Genomic DNA, 24319 nt, shown 5'->3' with positions numbered 1-24319 from the left:
TCTACCTTAGGAATGGTGCGCCATGAGTCTCGAATAGAGTCAGCAACAGAAAACATGTTTTTAAAAACAGGGGAAGGGGAAATGGGACCCCTAGCTTATTCCATTCTTATGCTATAAATTCTGAAATTTTCCTAGGAACAGGAAAAACATCAGAAGAAGGAGAATCATAAACTTTATCCAGCTAAGAAGACGTCTTAGGGTTTGCAGCAACCAAAGGTTCAGAGTCGTCCAAAGTAACTAGAACCTCCTTCAGAAGTAACCGAAGATATTCAAGCTTAAATCTAAAATTTACCTCTTCAGATTCTGAAGATTTTCCTGCCAAAGTGTCAGAGTATGAGATTTCACCTTTAAAATCTACTGAAGAAGGCTCCTCATCAGACAAATAAGAAAGGTTCACCAGCGCAGAATTAGGAGTCAGAAGCCTTACTAGCAGATAAATATTTAGATTTCCTCTTACGCTTACCCGAAATAGGGAAAGCAGACAAAGCCGCTGATACCGCAGAAGTTATCTGCGTGGCAAAATCCCCTGGCAAATAAACACCCCTAGGGGGCTGAGAGGACACACAAGGCACTGTATGCGAAACTGATAAGGCTTGGGACGTTTGAGGAGAAAGCTGAGGTATATCTAGAACAGCAATATCCTGAGACATTAGGTTCACAAGGGATTAATTTGTCCTTATATTTTAAGGTCTTAGCTAAGCAATTGGAACAAAATTGCATAGGTAGTACATTAAGGAATTCTAAGGAAAGTAAACATTTATCCATATTGAAAGAATAATCTTTTTCAGATTCCATTGCAGGTATCAGTTCCCACAAAAATTAAAAATAAATTTGTAGTATATACAGAACCAATAAATTACTTCAAAGAAACTTTGAAAACTTTTATAAATATAATATCAAAAAAACGGCACCTATTACTTTAACAAAAAAAAAACAAAGTAGTCTATCTGCAGACTGGAGCTCCACTCTAGACAGGAAACATGTGACCTCCACTGACTCTAGACAGGAAACATGTGACCTACACTCAAAGCTTTTTTTTTTTTTTTTTTTAAATCGACTTTAATGTAACAAACAACCTATAGACAATCATTCTGAAAACAAAACATTTTGCAGCTATCTTGTTCTTCTTAATGTGCACTCACAGTGGTTTATGCCGATTGTCATTTATAAGGTAACCACTGTGAGTGCACATTAAGAACAAGAAAGCTGCAAAAATGTTTTGTTTTCAGAATGATTGTCTATAGGTTGTTTGTTACTTAAAGTTGATTAAAAAAAAAAAAAAAAAAAGCTTTGAGTGGAGGTCACATGTTTCCTGTCTAGAGTGGAGCTCCAGTCTGCAGCTAGACCCTTCTCAAAAAAAACTCAGAGTGCCTGAAGCTCCTACCATACCGGGGGTCAAATAACCCACTAGAAATGGAACTCTCCAGATGAGATGAAATTCACAAGATTAGACCGGCAATCCGATCATCAGAAAAGATAGATGCAGCAGTCCAGGCTTAATGACTGACTAAACTCCGCTCCTCATACACACGGAAGAGCGGAGAGTCACGTGAGCGGGCTGATAGTAAAAAAGAAACTGCACCACAAGTCTCAGTTAAAAAACAGCGGATTTCAAAACGGCTCAAAATTAAAAGCTTATCAAAGCCGTAACAGCCTAATTTTCATCCGGACTCCAAATCAAACAGTACTGCCCCTTGCCATACGTCTTTTATAATAAACGCTTAAAGGCAAACCTTTCCAATATAATTAGCCAAATAAAGATAAGTCTTACGCACATAGCTTAATATTAACCCCCTTAGTCTCTCTAAATGCCTGAGTTAAGCATACATAATGTGCCAGCAAATCTGCCCCAAAAATGTATCTAAAACAACTTAGATAATCTATGTCCCAAATTAGATCCACTAGAGGTTTTACCTCTAACAAGCTATCCTTCAGAACCTAGAAGAAAAATGCACTTACCTGTGGATCCAGCTACAGGGCTGTTAGCAGCTACTTAGGTGTGAACGGTACTCCACTCCCCATGAGGAACCTGTAGTAAAAGAAAGAACAGGGTAACCAACCCTGGCTTTCTACAAAGGGGTAGCAAAATGTTAGAAGTAAAGCAAAGACCTCCTCGCCGCCTTTTAACTGCTAAAAGCCACCACTACTTTTACTCAAAAGATTGACGACACAGCTAGACCCCAATCTTTGCTGGCAGGGAAAGTACCCATAAAAAGATTATTATCATTAGACACCAACTTTGCACAACCTCCATTGGCAGAGGCAAAGAGAATGACTGGGGATTATGGGTAAGGGAAGTTACACTTATCAGCTTTGCTGGGGTGCTCTTTGCCTCCTCCTGCTGGCCAAAAGTTGAATATCCCACTAGTAATTGGAATGGCGTTGTGGACTCTCCATGTCATAGGAAAGAAAATACCTTTTTAAATGGTAATGATCTGTCCCTATCCAGAACTTAAACCCCCTGTACTTAAAGAAACAGTCTGCTTGATTTTATTCTTTAAAAGATAGATAATGCCTTTACTAACCATTCCCCAGCTTTGCATAACCAACTTTGTTATATTAATGTACTTTATAACTTCTAAGGTTGCCTGTTTCTAGGTCACTGCAGGCTGCCCCTTATCTCAGTGCATTGTATATCTTGCACAATAGCCAGACAGTGCTAGTTCATGTGTGCCATATAAATAACATTGTGCTCTCTCCCTGTGGAGAATGATAATGCTTATACAAGAGCCAGCACTGATTGGCTAAAAAGCAAGTATGTAAAAAGTACTGAGGATAAGGGGGCAGTCTGCAGAAGCTTAGATACAAGGTAATCACAGAGGTGTATTAATATAACTGTGTTGGTTTATGCAAAACTGGGGAATGGGTAGTAAAGGGATTATCTTTCTTTTTAAAGCAGACTATCCCTTCAAAACATTAAAAATCCACATTTCTGCTTCTTCACTGGTAATCCAGATCCTTTTGCTATTTTTTATTTAATTTTTTTTCTGGAGGGGGCTTGCACCACATGATTTCCGAAGCCCCATTCTAATGTAGAATAGCAAAGCCCGCTCATGCCCCTCTGCTCTACAAAAAAACAGATTCAGCTTTTTCCGGCAGCGCAATGTAAACAGCGGCCAAATAGGCGCTAAGAGTCAGTCGGCCTATGAAGCATGAGCACACTGCTCTTCTGCATTGGAGGGGATGGTAGCTTCTGATTGGCTGTATCTTCTGCATTAGAGGGGATGGTAGCTTCTGATTGGTTGTATCTTCTGCATTACAGGGGATGGTAGCTTCTTATTGGCTGTATCTTCTTCCATACATTTCACCAGAAATGCTAGTGCAATGATAAATGCCTATAGCGTATGCTGTCGGCATTTGGCGAGGTCGAGCGGACATAATTCGCTACAGCAAATCATTTCCGCTCGACCTTTGATAAATCTGCCCCATCGGCTTTAAAGGGGGTTAAATACAGAGATTTTAAGTCCTGGAATGGGACAGATTACTGTTTAAAAACTATTTTTTATATAGACTTTTTTTTCTTTCTTTTTTTAAAATGGGACTTTAGTATCCCTTAAAGATTACAGAACAAAAAAGTGACAAAAGAATAAACAGAAGGATGAGCACACACGAGAAAGAATGACAGGTGAGTATAGAACGCTGAGAAATGTATACGCTACGTACCTCTCTAGGAACCTGCAAAAAAAAAAAAGAGAGAGAGAGAAAGACAATTATTATTTGTATAGTACAAAGGTTTGTAGAGATCGGTGGTAAGATACAAATACATGACAGAGTTAACAAATCTAGTACAGGAGGAGGGCCCTGCTTACAGTTTACAGGTTGAGGATGCAAGAAGAGCTTACAGTCTACAGGTTGATGGTGCAGGAAGAGCTTACAGTCTATAGGTTGAGGGTGCAGGAAGAGCTTACAGTCTATAGGTTGAGGGTGCAGGAAGAGCTTACAGTCTTACAGGTTGAGGGTGCAGGAAGAGCTTACAGTCTACAGGTTGAGGGTGCAGGAAGAGCTTACAGTCTACAGGTTGAGGGTGCAGGAAGAGCTTACAGTCTACAGGTTGAGGGTGCAGGAAGAGCTTACAGTCTACAGGTTGAGGGTGCAGGAAGAGCTTACAGTCTACAGGTTGAGGGTGCAGGAAGAGCTTACAGTTTACAGGTTGAGGGTGCAGGAAGAGCTTACAGTCTACAGGTTGAGGGTGCAGGAAGAGCTTACAGTCTACAGGTTGAGGGTGCAGGAAGAGCTTACAGTCTACAGGTTGAGGGTGCAGGAAGAGCTTACAGTCTACAGGTTGAGGGTGCAGGAAGAGCTTACAGTCTACAGGTTGAGGGTGCAGGAAGAGCTTAAAGTCTATAGGTTGAGGGTGCAGGAAGAACTTACAGTCTACAGGTTATGGGTGCAGGAAGAGCTTACAGTCTACAGGTTATGGGTGCAGGAAGAACTTACAGTCTACAGGTTATGGGTGCAGGAAGAACTTACAGTCTACAGGTTATGGGTGCAGGAAGAGCTTACAGTCTACAGGTTATGGGTGCAGGAAGAACTTACAGTCTACAGGTTATGGGTGCAGGAAGAGCTTACAGTCTACAGGCTGAGGGTGCAGGAAGAGCTTACAGTCTACAGGTTGAGGGTACAGGAAGAGCTTACAGTCTACAGGTTGAGGGTGCAGGAAGAACTTACAGTCTACAGGTTGAGGGTGCAGGAAGAGCTTACAGTCTACAGGTTGAGGGTGCAGGAAGAGCTTACAGTCTACAGGTTGAGGGTGCAGGAAGAGCTTAAAGTCTATAGGTTGAGGGTGCAGGAAGAACTTACAGTCTACAGGTTATGGGTGCAGGAAGAGCTTACAGTCTACAGGTTATGGGTGCAGGAAGAACTTACAGTCTACAGGTTATGGGTGCAGGAAGAGCTTACAATCTACAGGTTATGGGTGCAGGAAGAACTTACAGTCTACAGGTTATGGGTGCAGGAAGAACTTACAGTCTACAGGTTATGGGTGCAGGAAGAGCTTACAGTCTACAGGCTGAGGGTGCAGGAAGAGCTTACAGTCTACAGGTTGAGGGTACAGGAAGAGCTTACAGTCTACAGGTTGAGGGTGCAGGAAGATCTTACAGTTTACAGGTTGAGGGTGCAGGAAGAGCTTACAGTCTACAGGTTGAGGATACAGGAAGAGCTTACAGTCTATAGGTTAAGGGTGCAGGAAGAGCTTACAGTATACAGGTTGAGGATACAGGAAGAGCTTACAGTCTACAGGTTGAGGATACAGGAAGAGGTTACAGTCTACAGGTTGAGGATGCAGGAAGAGCTTACAGTCTACAGGTTGACGGTGCAGGAAGAGCTTACAGTCTACAGGTTTAGTGTGCTGGAAGAGCTTACAGTCTACAGGTTGAGGGTTCAGGAAGAGTTTACAGTTTACAGGTTGAGGGTGCAGGAAGAGCTTACAGTCTACAGGTTGAGGGTTCAGGAAGAGAGTTTACAGTCTACAGGTTGAGGGTGCAGGAAGAGCTTACAGTTTACAGGTTGAGGGTGCAGGAAGAGCTTACAGTCTACAGGTTGAGGGTGCAGGAAGAGTTTACAGTCTACAGGTTGTGGGTGCAGGAAGAGCTTACAGTTTACAGGTTGAGGGTGCAGGAAGAGCTTACAGTCTTACAGGTTGAGGGTGCAGGAAGAGCTTACAGTCTACAGGTTGAGGGTGCAGGAAGAGATTACAGTCTACAGGTTGAGGGTGCAGGAGGAGCTTACAGTCTACAGGTTGAGGGTGCAGGAAGAGCTTACAGTCTACAGGTTGAGGGTGCAGGAAGAGCTTACAGTTTACAGGTTGAGGGTGCAGGAAGAGCTTACAGTCTACAGGTTGAGGGTGCAGGAAGAGCTTACAGTCTATAGGTTGAGGGTGGAAGAAGAGCTTACAGTCTACAGGTTGAGGGTGCAAGAAGAGCTTACAGTCTACAGGTTGAGGGTGCAGGAAGAGCTTACAGTCTATAGGTTGAGGGTGGAGGAAGAGCTTACAGTCTATAGGTTGAGGGTGCAGGAAGAGCTTACAGTCTACAGGTTGAGGGTGCAAGAAGAACTTACAGTCTATAGGTTGAGGGTGCAGGAAGAGCTTACAGTCTACAGGATGAGGGTGCAGGAAGAGTTTACAGTCTACAGGTTGAGGGTGCAGGAAGAGCTTACAGTCTACAGGAAGAGCTTACAGTCTACAGGTTGAGGGTGCAGGAAGAGCTTACAGTCTACAGGTTGAGGGTTCAGGAAGAGTTTACAGTCTACAGGTTGAGGGTGTAGGAAGAGCTTACAGTTTACAGGTTGAGGGTGCAGGAAGAGCTTACAGTCTACAGGTTGAGGGTTCAGGAAGAGCTTACAGTCTACAGGTTGAGGGTGCAGGAAGAGCTTACAGTCTACAGGTTGAGGGTTCAGAGGCATAAGGTTTGGGGTAGCTTGTCACATGGATTGTAGTTGCAGCAGAGGTTCAGGTAGTTAATTTTGATAGGATGAAAAACAAACAGTGGAGACAGGTTAAGCCTATTTGAATAGGTGTGTTTTCAAAGAATGTCTGACACTATACAAGGTTGGAGATAGTCTGATTAATCGCGGTAGAGAGAGCTCCAGAGGACAGGAGCGGCACATGAGAAGTCTTGGTGGCGGGTGAGGGACAAAGAGATAATAGGAGAGTCCAAATATATCCAAATACAACAAAGCACTCTCAGGATCTGTGAACCAAGCTTAAAGTGATGACAAATCCGAGCATTTAACAAACGCTAGGATTTACCATCACTGGAAATAAATAGGACTTTCAGTCAATAGTTTTTATAAAAAAGGGAACTAAACTCACCTTTTATGTGCCGCGGCCCCTTTGCTAAACACAACTGCTCCGGCCGCCCACAGCACAGGGCTTTTTTCTCAAGTTTAGCGAGGAGGCCGCGGCAAAGAAAAGTTAAGATTAGTACCCATTTTAAAAAACTGATGATTGAAAGTCCTATTTAATTTTAGTGATGAAAATCCTAGCGTTTTTTTTTAAACACTCGGATTTACCATCACTTTAATTTTTCTGTGAGCTAAAGGTTTGAATTGTTCTCCAATCAGCGCTCTCCTGATATGGCACTTTTGTAGTTAGCTAGAGTGCTAATTGAACAAAAGTTAAAACCCTTAGATCACAGGAAAAACTGACTTTTGAAGTGGGTGAAGGAGCGCGGGGAATTTGAATTTGATATCTTTATTAAAAAGTAATTTACAGCGCAATTTCATTACAACGGATGAATTCAACTCCATCTAAAATATAGCTAACATTCCGGATCTCATTTTAAAATAGGGAGAGTTAACCATCACTTTCACCAGTTGGAAGGTTGCCAATATGATGCTGACATTTTAAGTGCATTATTTTGATCAGCATTGTCGCTGGGCTAACATTTAAATGTCTTTTTGTTCAGTACCTCATACATTGCAAAGCCAATGGTCTCCATATCCTTTCCAAATCGCCTCTCCTTGCGTCGGTTCTTCTGCATGAGGGCAAGAAGGAATGTACAGCCTCTTTCGGCGCCATAGTCATCGTCGTCATCTTCTTCCTCCAGTTTAATTTTGAATTGAGGGTTGACCCAAAATGTTGCTGTATAGAAATCACAGATAATATCTCAAAGTTCTCCACACAAAAAAATCAGTCTACCTTTGTCTTCCATTACAAACAATTCCATCCACCCAAGAACAAGGATCATTTATACATCAGGGAAAATATCTGACACATGATGGGAAACTTTCCTCTTTGTAAAAAATAGATCTGGAATGTTAACAATAATTTAGATGGAGTTTAATTAATCAGTTGTAATGAAGATACGATATAACTTACTTTTTAATATAGATATTAAATTAATTTACCTCACACTCCGGACGCCCACTTCAAATGTAATTTTATTTGGTGAGCTAACGGTTTGAACTGTGCTCCAATCAGCACTCTAGCTTAAAAAAAAATAAAAAATGTGTGAGTGCCGTATGACTAGAGTGCTGATTGGAGAACAGTTCAAACTGTTAACTCACAACCAAAAAAAAATTACCTTTGAAGTGAGCGGCCGGAGCGTATTTGAATTTCAGCACTACAATAAAAAGTAAGTTATAGCGCAACTTCATTACATGATGAATTAAACTATCTAATATATCGCTACCATTCCTGATCTGTTTATACAAAGTGGAAAGTTTACCATCACTTTAAATTATGTTTTACTGGAAGGAACATTTGATCCGTATATACGTCAGCAGAATAGTACATAAAAGGGACATAATACACTTTTTTTTTTTCTTCTGTGATTTGGATAGAACATAAAATTTGAAAAAACTTTCTAATTTACTTTTATTTTCAAATTTGCTTCATTCTATTGTTATTCTTTGTTGAAAGAGGATCAGCAACGCACTACTTGGAGCTAGCTGAACATAGGTGAGTCAATGACAAAAGGCATATATGTGCAGCCACCAATCAGCATTTAACATTGCACACAAGTGCACCTTTGTACCCGCGTGCAGCTCCGCCCCCTGCCCGCGCATAGTCAATCACACACGGACAGGAGCCGTCAATCTCCCCGGTCGGAATAGACTGGGCAGAGTGAAATTCTCTACCCAAGAGGTGAAGAACAGGGTAGGGAAGCAGTGGTCTGATGACAGCTGCTTGATAAATTGTGACTGCAGGTTCTTTTGTGCAAACCTGCAGTCAAAGTGGAGAAAAGGGCTTGATAAATCTAGCGCATTATAGAGATTGCATGGTTTACATGATAATCTACTCCATTCTACTCATACTCATCAATTTTTGTTGTTTAAAAAGATAGATAATCCCTTTATTACCCATTCCCCAGATTTGCATAACCAACAATGTTATATTAATACATGTTTTACCTCTGTCATTACCTTGTATCTAAGTAAACTGCCCCCTTATTTCAGTTCTTTTGACAGACTTGCATTTTAGCCAATCAATGCTGACTCCTAGGTAACTTCACGTGTGTGAGCACGTTATCTTTATGACACACATGAAATAACGCCCTCTAGTGGTGAAAAACTGTCAAAATGCTTTCAGATTAGATGTGGCCTTCAAGGTCTAAGAAATTAGCACGAGTCTACCTAGGTTTAGCTTTCAACTAAGAATACCAAGAGAACAAAGCAAAATTGGTGAGAAAAGCAAATTGGAAAATTGTTTAAAATTACATTCCCTATTTGAATCATGAAAGTTTATTTTGGACTTGACTGTCCCTTTAATGGAACACAAAACCCGAAATTTTTCTTTCATGGTTTAGATAGAGAATATAGTTTTAAACCACTTTTCAAATCACTTCCATGATCTAATTTGCTTCATTCTCTAGGTATCCTATGTTGAAGAAACAGCAATGCAGAGGGGGGAGCCGATAATGAGGCATTTATGTGAAGCCACCAAATCGGCAGCTTCTGAGTCTACCTAGGTATGCTTTGCAACAAAGGTTATCAAGAGAGCGAAACAAATGAAATAATATTAGAAAATTGAAAAGTTGTTTAAAATTGCATGTTTGCTATAAATCATGAAAGGATTACATTTGGGATTCATATCACTTTAAAGGGACGTTATACACTAAATAAATGCTATATAGAATGATGTATTCAAAGCAACAGATATGCCTGAGAATAATATGCAGATATTTTTTTTATTTTTAAAACTGTATTAGTTGGAAAGTGTAAAGTTTGTGTCTAAAAAGCAATGGCTGCAGCCATGTTGTAACCTAGGTTTCTTTCTAGGAGTGAGCAACCAATGACTGTGTAAAATATAGCACGTTTAAATCGTAAAAGGCACAGGGTGTTCCTTTAAGATTTGTAATGTGTTTTTAACTACTTTTTATACCAGCTGCAAAGTTTCAAATGTATGAGAAATGATTTAGTTTTATTTTTGTAAATGTAATAGCTGGCTTTGTTCTTTGAAACCAAACCCATTAAAATGAGTTGAGCTTGCAGGGAAATCAGATTTCCTTATTTTATCACTTTCTGTACACACATGTTTCTTTATATTATCTCTGTCTTTATACCAAAGCCAAGGACTTAGAGAGAATAATTGCTTTTCTCTACTAACTCCCACTGGCAGTGAAATTTCTTACATAGACTATACTTAAGTATAGAAACTATCAGTATAAGTGGGAATACCACAGGCAAAATCATATATATATATATAGTTATTTGAAACAATGTAATACACTTCAATGGGTAAAATAAATCAACCCAAAAATTACTGTTACTTATTTAGATTAGTTAATTAACAATCTTTACATCAAACTCTTGCCCAATTTTTATCTAAATAAACTTTGGCAGAAAATAAACTTACTAGATCTCATCTGGCTGTTTTGAAATGGCCACCTGACTCCTCCTTCTCTGACGTCTCCCAAAAGCTTGAACTGCAGCACTTGTACAAGATCCTCTCGTCCCTGCGCGCTCATTTCATTGAGACACTCATATGGCACCCCCCCTCACTTTCTTTCAGCAGAACGGTCTGCACTAACACACCCACATTTATATGCAGCACATTATTATTATTCTTTTACAAGTAATTTATGTTTGTATAGGACCAGAAAAGCGTTCTTTTCCATGTTTATAAAGGTGTGGTGTGTAGCATGCACTATTACTATTTAATACTACTGCATGGCTGATGTAAACTGTAGCCGTCTTACCTTCCCTGTCTCTGTATGTAGAAACAGTAAACAGATGCACAGTTATTGCTAAAAACCCGCTTACAAATCGTGACAGTTTCAACAAATAATTCCGCATAAGATTCAGTAGTGAAGATCTCCAACCAGCAGCTTTGCGGCCCTTATAAGTTGAATGTAGCGGGAGGCGGAGGACAGAGTCTGGGTGAGAGTGGGCAGTGAGGAGCAGTGTGAGCTCCCGGGGTATGGATCTGTACAGAACACCGGCACTCAGAGGAACGCAGCGGGAGTGCAGGTACTGCGTGTGACTGTACGCTCTGTGCTTCCGAAGCTGCAGGAGCTTTTAGGGGAAAGATAACAGAACAAGCATTGTTTACCTGGTGCTGTGTCCCTAGTACTTTCGGCTCCTTGTACTACCTGTTCTATAGCATATATGTATTTATACTGCTGCTGCTACCACTACACACTTTAGGATATGAATATGGATATGAGGAGAATAACGGTTCCCTGATTCATATCCTAAAGTGTGGAGTGGTAGCAGCAGCAGTATAAATATAATATAAATATAAATACATATATGAGTGCCGGTGTTCTGTACAGATCCATACCCCGGGAGCTCACACTGCTCCTCACTGCCCACTCTCACCCAGACTCTGTCCTCCGCCTCCCGCTACATTCAACTTATAAGGGCCGCAAAGCTGCTGGTTGGAGATCTTCACTACTGAATCTTATGCGGAATTATTTGTTGAAACTGTCACGATTTGTAAGCGGGTTTTTAGCAATAACTGTGCATCTGTTTACTGTTTCTACATACAGAGACAGGGAAGGTAAGACAGCTACAGTTTACATCAGCCATGCAGTAGTATTAAATAGTAATAGTGCATGCTACACACCACACCTTTATAAACATGGAAAAGAACGCTTTTCTGGTCCTATACAAACATAATAATAATGTGCTGCATATAAATGTGGGTGTGTTAGTGCAGGCCGTTCTGCTGAAAGAAAGTGAGGGGGGGTGCCATATGCGTGTCTCAATGAAATGAGCGCGCAGGGACGAGAGGATCCTGTACAAGTGCTGCATATAAATGTGGGTGTGTTAGTGCAGACCGTTCTGCTGAAAGAAAGTGAGGGGGGGTGCCATATGAGTGTCAATGAAATGAGCGCGCAGGGACGAGAGGATCATGTACAAGTGCTGCATATAAATGTGGGTGTGTTAGTGCAGACCGTTCTGCTGAAAGAAAGTGAGGGGGGGGTGCCATATGCGTGTCTAAATGAAATGAGCGCGCAGGGAGGAGAGGATCCTGTACAAGTGCTGCATATAAATGTGGGTGTGTTAGTGCAGACCGTTCTGCTGAAAGAAAGTGAGGGGGGGTGCCATATGCGTGTCTCAATGAAATGAGCGCGCAGGGACGAGAGGATCCTGTACAAGTGCTGCATATAAATGTGGGTGTGTTAGTGCAGACCGTTCTGCTGAAAGAAAGTGAGGGGGGGTGCCATATGCGTGTCTCAATGAAATGAGCGCGCAGGGACGAGAGGATCCTGTACAAGTGCTGCATATAAATGTGGGTGTGTTAGTGCAGACCGTTCTGCTGAAAGAAAGTGAGGGGGGGTGCCATATGAGTGTCTCAATGAAATGAGCGCGCAGGGACGAGAGGATCCTGTACAAGTGCTGCATATAAATGTGGGTGTGTTAGTGCAGACCGTTCTGCTGAAAGAAAGTGAGGGGGGGTGCCATATGAGTGTCTCAATGAAATGAGCGCGCAGGGACGAGAGGATCCTGTACAAGTGCTGCAGGTCAAGCTTTTGGGAGACATCAGAGGAGGAGGAGTCAGGTGGCCATTTCAAAACAGCCAGATGAGATCTAGTAAGTTTATTTTCTGCCAAAGTTTATTTAGATAAAAATTGGGCTAGAGCTTGATGTAAAGATGGTTAATTAACTAATCTAAATAAGTGACAGTAAAAAAATGTTAGGGTAAACTGTCCTTTTAAGTCTGTGCTTTTAGCAGGAATTGGAAAGCCCACAAGTCGGAGAATTAAATTATAGGAAAAGCGGACAAATAATCAATAAAAGTGTATTGCAAAGGTTTAATGTTACATCTAATGAAACATTTTATATTACATTCTCAGAGTGTCTTAATGAGAATCGATTCTATCCTTATATTATCATACCAAAGGGACCAGGTCTGTAAACCCCAAAAAACTTCTAAATTACCAGGGAAGTTTCTGCAGCCGCCAGCGGTGCTTCCCTTCCTCCAGGAGCCGTCGTACAAAGTCGTGCTCCATTTGCGGAACTTGCGGGCTTTGAGAGAATCCGGAGTGAGGTTACAGATCTCAAGACGGGAAAATTCACGAAGGAAATCGTCATAAGACATCCTGTGGTTGGGAAGAGATAAGGAGATTAGATTAGGAGTGAGAAATAGAATAGGTTGGCTGGAAAATATGAGGGATATATATGTACAGACAAATAGTGAGTCAGGGCCGGTGTTCTGATTTTACTACTGCGCATGCGCAAACCTACGTCACCGCATTCCACAGATGATGCTAAAGCATCTGTGGAATGCGATGACGTCAGTAAGATCATGCGCACTTACTTATGTAGGAAAATCACAGGGTTAGAAATAATTACTCCTGCTTTCCTCAGAAATGCGGTGACGTAAAGAGCGCATGCATAGTAAGGCGGTAGGAAAATCTGACGGAGCTGTGGAAACGGTCTCAGTGTTTTGTCCCAAATTGTTTGCACACACTGACAGCGCTTGTGTGAGACCTCATCTAAATAAATAATTAAAATCATAAGGTTTAATTATTATCAGTGTGTGCAAACAGTTTAGAGTAAAGTGCTGAGAAAGTTTCCACAGCTGCCTTACTGCTCATTCGCTTATTACATCACCGCATTACTGAGAAAAGCAGGAGTAATTATTTCTGCCCCCGTCAGATTTTCCTACCTAAGTAACTGTGCATGATTTTACTGACACCATCACATTCCACAGATGCTTTAGCATTATCTGTAAAGGCGGTGACATAGGTTTGCGCATGCGCAGCAGGAAAATCTGACAGAACACTGGCTCAAGGAATTGTGCTGCCTGGTTCCAACAATATTATAACGCCTCTCAATTCTCTGCACACTACAGTCAGTTGTCTCAGAGACTAAAGGATCACTTCATACAGTAGAATTAAATCATTGACAAATACAATAAAAATACAATGCAATAGCACTTACAGTGAATTTGAAATAAGCAGTAGAATATTTAAGTTAAAGGGAAAGTAAAGTCAAAATTAAACTCTCATGATTCAGATAGGGCATGTCATTTTAAACAACTTTCCAATTTACTTTTTCATCAAATTTTCTTTGCCCTCTTGGTATTCTTTGTGGAAAGCTACACCTAGGTAGGCTCATATGCTAATTTCTAAGCCGTTGAACTGCTTCGTGTCTCAGTGCATTTTGATTTGTTTTTGACCGTTAGCCACTGATAGTTCATGTGTGTCATGTAGATAACATTGTGCTCACTCCCATGGAGTTATTTATGAGCCATCACTGATTGGCAAGTCTGTTAAAAGAACTGAAATAAGGGGGCAGTCTGCAGCAGCTTAGATACACGGTAATCACAGAGAGAGAAAAAAAAATTATGCTTACCTGTATTTCTTTCTTGACACGGTGAGTCCACAGGATCATCAATTACTGTTGGGAATATGGCCAGCAGGAGGAGGCAAAGAGCACCACAGCAAAGCTGTTAAGTATCACTTCCCTTCCCATAAGCCCCAGTCATTCGACCGAAGGAAAAGGAGAGAAAGGAGGTTTATACAAAAAAACTGTCTAAAAACAGGGAGGGCCGTGGACTCACTGTGTCAAGAAAGAAATACATTTATCAGGTAAGCATACATTTTGTTTTCTTTCTTAAGACAAGGTGAGTCCACGGTATCATCAATTACTGTTGGGAATCAATACCCAAGCTAGAGGACACAGATGATACGGGAGGGCAAGACAGGTAACCTAAACAGAAGGCACCATTGCTTGAAAAAACGTTCTTCCAAAAGAAACCTCCGCCGAGGCAAAAGTATCAAATTTATAGAAGTTAGCAAAAGTGTTCAAAGAAGACCAAGTTGCAGCCTTACAGATCTGTTCTACAATATGTTCTACAGAGGCCACATTCTTGAAGGCCCCAGAAGAAGACATCATCCTAGTGGAGTGATTTGTAATTCTCTCAGGAGCAGGGCCGGACTGGGAATAAAAAGCAGCCCTGGAAAAATATGAAGACCTCCTGGTATCCTGGTAGGCCAATCCGGCCCTGCTCAGGAGGCTGCTATCCAGCAGACTCTTAAGCCATACTCTAACACCTCTCAATCAGACGGAAAGAGAAGAGGCAGTAGCTTTTCGGCCTTTACGTTTACCAGAAAGGCCAACAAACAATGCAGAGGACTGACGAAAATCCTTTGAAGCCCGCAGATAAAATCTTTTGCACCCACACAACATCTAAGTTGTGTAACAAACGTTCTTTATGAGAAAAAGAATAAGGACAGAGAGAAGGAAACAACAATTTCCTGATTAATATTCCTGTCCTCAACAACCTTAGAAAGAAAACCAAATTTGGTACAAATAACTGCCTTATCAGCATATGCGATAAGGAGAAACACACTGCAACACAGAGTTCAAAACCCTCCAAGCAGAAGAAATAGTTATAAAAAAAAAACAAGACTTCAAAGATAATAACTTACTATCTATGGAATGCATAGGCTCAAACGGAGCCTGTTGAAAAAAACTTTAAGAACAAGGTTAAGACTCCAAGATGTAGCACCTATATTAAACACAGGCCTGATTTAAAATCTCTGCTTAGGAATGCAAGCTGTCACTAGAAGCACATTCTGGCTGAGAAAGTAGGAATTTTACCTGGGTTCAAACCCACAACCTTCTGCTTCAGAGCGGTGGGAGCTAACCACCACGCCACATCTGACAAATGGATTGTACATCCGGTACGACCACCAGACGCTTCAGTAGTAATCATACTCTTCAGGGTACTGACCGACAAAACCTTTTTCCAGACCATCCTGGAGAAGGGACCAAGACTAGGAATCCTGATTCTAATCCAAAAGTAACCCCTGGATTCACAGCAAAAATGATATTTACGCATATATCTTATGACAAATCTTTCTAGTAACTGGCATGTGAGCCTGAATCATGGTCACAATGACCGACTCAGAAAAACCCACGCTTAGACAAAACTAAATGTTCAAATTCCACACAGTCAGCTTCAAAGTAACAAGATTTGGATGAAGGAAGAGACCCTGATCAGAAGTTCCTTCCTCAGAGGCAGTCCCAAGGTGGAGAGAGACTATTCCATCAGGTCTGTGAACCAGATCCTGCAAGGCCATGCAGGGGCTATAAAATTCACCGCCGCTCTCTCCTGTTGATTACGAGTAATGACTCATGAAAGGAGAGCAAACCGAGGAAGCAGGTATGACTGAATTACAAGCAAACTGCAGAACATCTATCAGGGTGGTCTGCGGATCACTTGATCAAGAACTGTACCATGGAAATTTGGCGTTCTGTCAAAAACACCCTCAGAAGCCAACTCCAGACCCTCCATTTGAGGGCTTACCTAGATAACACCTCCAAATGGGGAACCCACTCCCCGGGATGAAATATCTGTCTGATCAAAAGTCCATTCCTAAAAATCCACCCCTGGAAAGTGGATGACAGACTGCAATCGTAAGGTTCCATTCACAGAACAATCCAAGACACCTCCTACATGGCTAAGGAACTCTGGATTCCTCCCTGGTGGTTGAAAAAAACAAAGATTGAGGAGATATTGTCCGACTGGAACCAAGCTATGAAGGGGTAAAGCCAATCCATCAGAGACTGCAAATCGCTCTCCACTCTAAAGAAGAGAGCAGACACTTAACTAGACCCAGAATGCTTACCAACCCAGTAGGTCTGAGTCCAAGGTCACATCACCCAGGAACGTCTCCAGAAGCACAAGCCCTGAGACAGATACTCCTGAAAAACCACAAAAGGAGAGAAACTCTTGAAGACTGAAACTAGTACTATTCTCTGAGATAGATCCAAGAGTTCTCCATTTCATGGAAAAAAACAAGGGAAAGATGACTAAGGGAACCATCCGACCAATTCCCTCCAAACAGAGAGTCCCTGAACAGTGAAACTGCAGCTAGAACCAGACTCCCCACCTCCTGGTTGCAAGATGGCTAAACTACCCACCAGGCCACAAGAGTCTGCAGTCGGATGGCCAGTAGATTGCAGATAGAAAAAGGAAGAAAGACTGATTATCTGACCTCTGTCAGCCATCTTCTCCTAAATAGAGAATCTATTAATGTCCGAGCCTAATGCGCTTGGTCTTCCCAGGCGGATACCCATCCAGGTACTGACCAGGTCTGGCTCTGCATAACTTCCAAGATCAGAAGGCATCGGGTGCATTCAGGGTATTATGCGGTAGTCCCAATAAAATACCTTTGTAGATGAGATAAGGAAAACTCCTTTCCAGATTCATCTCCCATCCCTGGAAAAGATGAAAAAGATCTCTAAAAGAGGACCAGCTCGAAGGAAGGATAGCACCTGAGCCATATCTTGTTCAGAAAAACACCCTTGCAATACTCCAAGACCTAAAGGTCTGTCTAGGATGACGGAACTCAGAAACCTGAGTAGATCCCAAATCAAAGGAACATCCTTCAGGACCTATATTCGATGAACAGACCCCAAATGAGGGTCAGACTGATTTACCAGAGGTAAATACCTTCCTGTTCCCTAACTGAGACTGGAACTATCACTCCCAGAGCGAAAGGCTCTGAACCCAGTTCAAGGATTGCCTCTCATCCTACCTGGATTGCAGATACTCTAGAAAGAGATTCTGCCCCTCGGAGGATCTTAACTTGGACACAAGTCCAAAGAAAGTCTCCACCTTACAAGGAGACGCCAGAAGTAAAGGACAGGAGGAACATAAAATATAGAACCTGCAACTACAGAACTATAAATCCAAGGCTGTACCACTAGACCCCAGGTAGGCTTCTCAGCTGAGATTCCAGCCACAAAGCCCAACGGCTAGTACAGCAAGTCTCATAAGACCAGACATTGCTCTAAAAGAGCAATAAAAACCTCCAGCTTTTTTCATGGGTCCGTAAGGAGCAGCTACCCTCCATAAGGAACAAAGCACAGTGTAGTCTAATGGAGCCTGCAACAGGAAAACCTATAAAGGATGGGAGAAAAGAATTCCTAGTATCTCCTACTCCTGTGAAATTTTTCAAAAAATTCACGAAACTCCCAAGGGTTGACAACGACAAGCGTATCTATGTCATCCAGTAGTTAAAACCTCCCAACAGTACGCAAGGTGTGAAAACATACATCTGAAGGAGATGACTTCAGCATCAGATGAAGGAATTATACTGTCCAAATCTGAGATTTAGCCCTCAAACTCCCAGTCAAGCTTCCTCGCCAGACTAGGAGGAGAACAAACTGCAAGGCAGAATGTGGAGCAGAAACCTCACTATTTGAATCTTAAATACCCTCTTGCATTTTCCCTGTAGCTAAGGAAAGGAAAACAGATAAGGCCGCAGATACCGAAAGGCTACCTGAGCAGCAAAATCTTTAGGCAAAAAAAGCCTCCTCCAGGAGATTGAGAGGAACCGCATAGAGGCTTGGGATAGATAAGGAGAAGACTGTTGCATTGCCTAAACAGCATCATCCTGGGAGATATGAGACTCAGAGGGTAACGTCTATTCTGTTGAACAAAGGAGGACAGCAGGGCACTGCCTGTGACGGCAAAAAAACTTAGGACGTATAAGAGAAGCTGTTGCATATCTAAACAGCATCATCCTGGGAAAAAAGAGGTTCCTAGGCAACAAAGCATCTTGATTAGATTAGCCAATAGAATTACAGTAGCTCTTATTCTATTGGCTATTCAAATCAGCCAATAGAATTAAAGTAGCTCTCATCCGATTGGCTGATTTGAATTTGAAGGCTCAAATCAGCCAATAGGAATTCAAGGGACGCCATTTTTAATCGCGTACCTTGAATTCCTATTCAGTGTACGGCGGAGATCGTATGAAGAGGATCCTCCACGCTCCATGGCTCCGGTCTTCAGTTCCAGCGTCGCCGATCTTCAGTTCCAGCATTGCCGGTCTTCAGTTCCGCGGTCATTGTTCTTCAACTCCTCCGCTCCGCGCCGGCTGGTTCCTGGAAGAAGAAGATGTCGCCGCTTGGAAGAAGACTTCTCCGTCTGGAACAGGACCTTCTCCGCCGGGCTTCAGGACAGGTAAGGACCACTTGGGGTTTTTTTTAAGGGGGGATCAGGTGGGTTTTAGAGTAGGGGTGTGTGGGTGGTGGGTTGTAATGGGGGGGGGTTTGTTTGTTTTTTACAGGTAAAAGAGCTGATTACTTTGGGGCAATGCCCCGCAAAAGGCCCTTTTAAGGGCTGCTAATAGAGCTGATTACTTTTTTAATTTAGTTTAGGGTAGGGAAATTTTATTATTTTGCGGGGCTTTTTTATTTTATTGGGGGCTTAGATTAGGTGTAATTATCTTAAAATTCTTGTAATCTTTTTTTATTTTTTGTAATTTAGTGTTTGTTTTTGTAATATAGTTTAGTGTATTTAATTGTATTTTAGTTGAGATAATTGTAGTTTATTTAATTAATTTATTGATAGGGTAGTGTTAGGTGTAATGGTAACTTAGGTTAGGATTTATTTTACAGGTAATTTGGTAATTATTTTAACTAGGTAGCTATTAAATAGTTATTAACTATTTAATAGCTATTGTACCTAGTTAAAATAAATACAAAGTTACCTGTAAAATAAATATAAACCCTAAAATAGCTACAATGCAATTATTAATTATATTGTAGCTATCTTAGGGTTTATTTTATAGGTATTTAGTTTTAAATAGGAATAATTTAGTTAATATTAATATTATTTAGATTTATTTCAATAATAATTAAGTTAGGGGGTGTTAGGGTTAGACTTAGGTTTAGTGGTTAATATATTTAATATAGGTGGCGGCGGTGTAGGGGGATCATATTAGGGCTTAATATATTTAAAATAGGTGGCGGCAGTGTAGGGGGATCAGATTAGGGGTTAATATATGTAAAAATAGGTAGCGGCGGTGTAGGGGGCTCAGATTAGCGGTTAATATATTTAAAATGGGTGGCGGCGGTGTAGGGGGCTCAGATTAGGGGTTAATATAGTTAAAATAGGTGGCGGCGGGGTAGGGGCTCAGATTAGGGGTTAATATAGTTAATGAAGGTGGCGGCGGGGTAGGGGGCTCACATTAGGGGGTAATATAGTTAATGTAGGTGGCGGCGGGGTAGGGGGCTCACATTAGGGGGTAATACATATAATATAGGTGGCGGCGGTGTAGGGGGGTCAGATTAGGGGGTAATACATTTAATGTAGCTGGCGGCAGGGTCCGGGAGCGGCGGTTTAGGGGTTAATATATTTATTATTAGGAGTGAGAGGGGGGATTGCGGATAGAGGGGTATACGTGTCGGGCTATTTTTGGGAGGCGTGTTAGACAGTAACGGGAGATTTAATATTTTAGTTAGTTTTTTTAAGCGGCGGCAGTTTCTAAAGTGCCGTAAGTCACTGGCGACTCCAGAAATTTGTACTTATGCTGATTTCTGGACATCGCTAGTTTGTCTGACTTACGGCACTTTAGCAAATGCCGGCGCCGTATATGTGATAGCTCGCTGTGCGAGGTGAAACTACGGGCGGCACAGGTTTCCACGCTTGCGCCGAAACCTGCGCCGTATATCAGATCGCGCCCCAGAAGAGTAAATATAATAGTCTTTAAATTAAAGAGAATTCCTATTAATTCATATTCAAGAACAGCCCCCTGTTCCAACAAGTACATAAGCCCTACATTGAGTCTTTATTTGACAAACTCATACTGGCTATCATTTATACGGATTGTTGCAACTATTTGTGACCATAGCACATAAAAAAGTTTATTTTTAACATTTAGCAGCAGCATCCAGCTGGTTCAGCCATTATGACTCGAACTGCTGACGCTGCACCGCTGAGGGCAGAATGACTAGATGCGGCTCATGACACTGGGAAGTAGAATTAGATTTCCCCCTAAAAAATGTTTAAAACAATAGCTTGCGCCAACGGGCTGCTCCGATCTCCACCCGGAGAAAAAGGCGGGACTCTATGCAGAACTCCTGTCGCACAAAATGGCGCCGCTTCATCTCTGGGGAGAAGGAGGTGGAACAGACTGCTGTACTGCATGAAGAAGAAGCGCGCAAACATCCCGCTTCATCCGGCCATAAGGAAAGTACTAATCTTCACCGAGTCCTCTGTAAATTTTAACACAAAGTCAAAACATCAGTGCCTTAGCTTGCTGAGCCACAAAACAGCTTCTTTATTGCCAGAAGGGGAGAGGGCGCTCTCCTCTCACAAAACAAATATGAAAACTTATCTCAAAGGCATGATCTGTACCTCTTTTCTCCTCTTAAAAATCCAAAATACATAAGGATTGAACCACCCGTACCATTGTTACTATACATAGGGCTTTTGAGGATTAGTATATAAACAGTCTGAGCCCCAGTTAGGGTTAACCCCTTCTAAGTAGATTAAAAAAATCTTGATTGAAGTACAGACACCAAATACTTCACCTCCTCCTTGCACGAGCGGCAAAGAAAATGACTGGGGGTTGTGTGAAGGGAAGTGATACTTTACAGCTTTGCTGTGGTGCTCTTTGCCTCCTCCTGCTGGCCAGGAGTGATATTTCCAACAATAATTGATGATCCCGTGGACTCACCGTGTCATAAGAAAGAAAGTATATTAATATAACCGAAAAACTGGGGAATGTGTAATAAAGGGATTATCTATCTTTTTAACCCTTTCGTGACCGGGTTAAAAAGTCTACATCGGAACAGCGTTCCGATGTAGACAAATTGAAATCATGCGATCGTGCAAACAATTGCGAGATTTCAATTATGGGATCGGGTCTGGGGGGCGTCCCTATGATGCTAGGAACGCCCTCCAGACCGCGATCAAATCCAGCAAGCGCAGTAGGCTTCAGGACAGCCGTTAGCTATGACGTTGTATTCCGTCATAACGGCTTTAAAGCCCAGTGCCGTTGTGATGGAATACAACGGCATAACGGCGTGAAAAGGTTAAACAATAAAAAATCTGGAATAGACTGTCCCTTTAATGACTACAAAAACAAAAAATACTACTCCCCTAGGCAGATTACCAATGGGATTTGTGACTAGAGATTTTTTCACATGAATTGTTAAAAACAGAATTTATGTTTACCTGATAAATTACTTTCTCCAACGGTGTGTCCGGTCCACGGCGTCATCCTTACTTGTGGGATATTCTCTTCCCCAACAGGAAATGGCAAAGAGCCCAGCAAAGCTGGTCACATGATCCCTCCTAGGCTCCGCCTACCCCAGTCATTCGACCGACGTTAAGGAGGAATATTTGCATAGGAGAAACCATATGGTACCGTGGTGACTGTAGTTAAAGAAAATAAATTATCAGACCTGATTAAAAAAACCAGGGCGGGCCGTGGACCGGACACACCGTTGGAGAAAGTAATTTATCAGGTAAACATAAATTCTGTTTTCTCCAACATAGGTGTGTCCGGTCCACGGCGTCATCCTTACTTGTGGGAACCAATACCAAAGCTTTAGGACACGGATGAAGGGAGGGAGCAAATCAGGTCACCTAAATGGAAGGCACCACGGCTTGCAAAACCTTTCTCCCAAAAATAGCCTCAGAAGAAGCAAAAGTATCAAACTTGTAAAATTTGGTAAAAGTGTGCAGTGAAGACCAAGTCGCTGCCCTACATATCTGATCAACAGAAGCCTCGTTCTTGAAGGCCCATGTGGAAGCCACAGCCCTAGTGGAATGAGCTGTGATTCTTTCATGAAGGAATTGTTCAAAATTTACCAAATTTTCACCACAGTGTCTTAAAGCCTTAAAAGTATTGCACACCAAATTTGGAAGCTTTAACCCTTAAAATAACGGAACCGGAGCCGTTTTGAACTTTAACCCCTTTACAGTCCCTGGTATCTGCTTTGCTGAGACCCAACCAAGCCCAAGGGGAATACGATACCAAATGACGCCTTCAGAAAGTCTTTTCTAAGTATCAGAGCTCCTCTCACATGCGACTGCATGCCATGCCTCTCAAAAACAAGTGCGCAACACCGGCGCGAAAATGAGGCTCTGCCTATGCTTTGGGAAAGCCCCTAAAGAATAAGGTGTCTAAAACAGTGCCTGCCGATATTATTATATCAAATACCCAGATAAAATGATTCCTCAAGGCTAAATATGTGTTAATAATCAATCGATTTAGCCCAAAAAAAGTCTACAGTCTTAATAAGCCCTTTTTGAAGCCCTTATTTACAATCGTAATAAACATGGCTTACCGGATCCCAGAGGGAAAATGACAGCTTCCAGCATTACATCGTCTTGTTAGAATGTGTCATACCTCAAGCAGCAAGAGACTGCTCACTGTTCCCCCAACTGAAGTTAATTGCTCTCAACAGTCCTGTGTGGAACAGCCATGGATTTTAGTGACGGTTGCTAAAATCATTTTCCTCATACAAACAGAAATCTTCATCTCTTTTCTGTTTCTGAGTAAATAGTACATACCAGCACTATTTCAAAATAACAAACTCTTGATTGAATAATAAAAACTACAGTTAAACACTAAAAAACTCTAAGCCATCTCCGTGGAGATGTTGCCTGTACAACGGCAAAGAGAATGACTGGGGTAGGCGGAGCCTAGGAGGGATCATGTGACCAGCTTTGCTGGGCTCTTTGCCATTTCCTGTTGGGGAAGAGAATATCCCACAAGTAAGGATGACGCCGTGGACCGGACACACCTATGTTGGAGAAAATCATATTATTCCTGTACCTGGTTTTATGGGGTTAATATTAGAGGAAACGTGACAACAAGACAGATAGTTTAATATAATAAAACAAATCTACAGTAAAAGAAATATAAAGACAAAGGTCCTATGTGTAATTCACATTTTGCAGAAGAATATGGAGTGGATATAATTTGAATGAATATGAATAGCAAAGTAAATATCAAACACAATGCATTATTATGTGTAGATTTGCATGTCTCTAACAGATCAAAATGTGCTTCCCCTTCCTTTAAAGGGACATGACACCAAAATTATTTTCACTCATGATTCAGATAGAGCATATCACTTTAAACAATTTTCCAATTTACTTCTATTATCAATTTTGCTACATTCTCTTTGTATCCTTTGTTGAAGGACAAGCATGCACTGCTGGGAGCTAGTTAAACACATTGGTAAGTCAATGATAAGACGTATTTATTTGCAGCCACCAATCAGCAGCTAGCTCCCAGCTCCTGAGCCTATCTATGTATTCTTTTCTACAAATTAGATAAAATAAGTAATTTGGAAAGTTTAAAATTGTATTCTCTATCTGAATCATGAAATATTTTGGGGGTTTTTATTCCCCTATAAGGCATAATAAGTAGGACATGGAAATCCCGGTGCCATTTAACCCTTTTTGTACTGAGCCCTTTCATACCCCTTTGCAAGAGTTGTTTTTAGTTGTTTGACCCTCATTAAAGGGACATTCCAGTCAAAAATGTAAATGTACAAAAGTTTTAGTGTTAACATTTTTCTCTGCATGTGCACGTGAAGCATACCTTGATATTCTCAGTGCACCAGCATTTTAAATACTGCAGCAAAAAGTATTTTTGCTAATACTTGT

At 41.6% G+C, this 24319-nt stretch overlaps 1 protein-coding gene across 2 annotated transcripts in view; it reads right to left on the bottom strand.

Moving 5' to 3' along the window:
* Positions 1-24319, bottom strand: part of CAPN1 (calpain 1) — a 156802-nt gene that overhangs the window by 43293 nt on the left and 89190 nt on the right. The window contains exons 10-12 of one of the 2 annotated variants that reach the window (XM_053720121.1): positions 12829-12989; positions 7410-7582; positions 3664-3675 (exon numbers count right to left, since the gene is read on the bottom strand). In XM_053720121.1, the coding sequence (XP_053576096.1) occupies positions 3664-3675; positions 7410-7582; positions 12829-12989 (346 nt within the window). The remainder of the gene's footprint in view (positions 1-3663; positions 3676-7409; positions 7583-12828; positions 12990-24319) is intronic. The other variant, XM_053720122.1, reaches the window with a different exon arrangement.

Source organism: Bombina bombina, chromosome 7 (assembly GCF_027579735.1).
Source record: "Bombina bombina isolate aBomBom1 chromosome 7, aBomBom1.pri, whole genome shotgun sequence".
Lineage (NCBI taxonomy): Eukaryota > Metazoa > Chordata > Amphibia > Anura > Bombinatoridae > Bombina > Bombina bombina.
The sequence above is the reverse complement of the archived record's forward strand: the minus strand, read 5'-3'. Positions and strand labels throughout refer to the sequence as shown.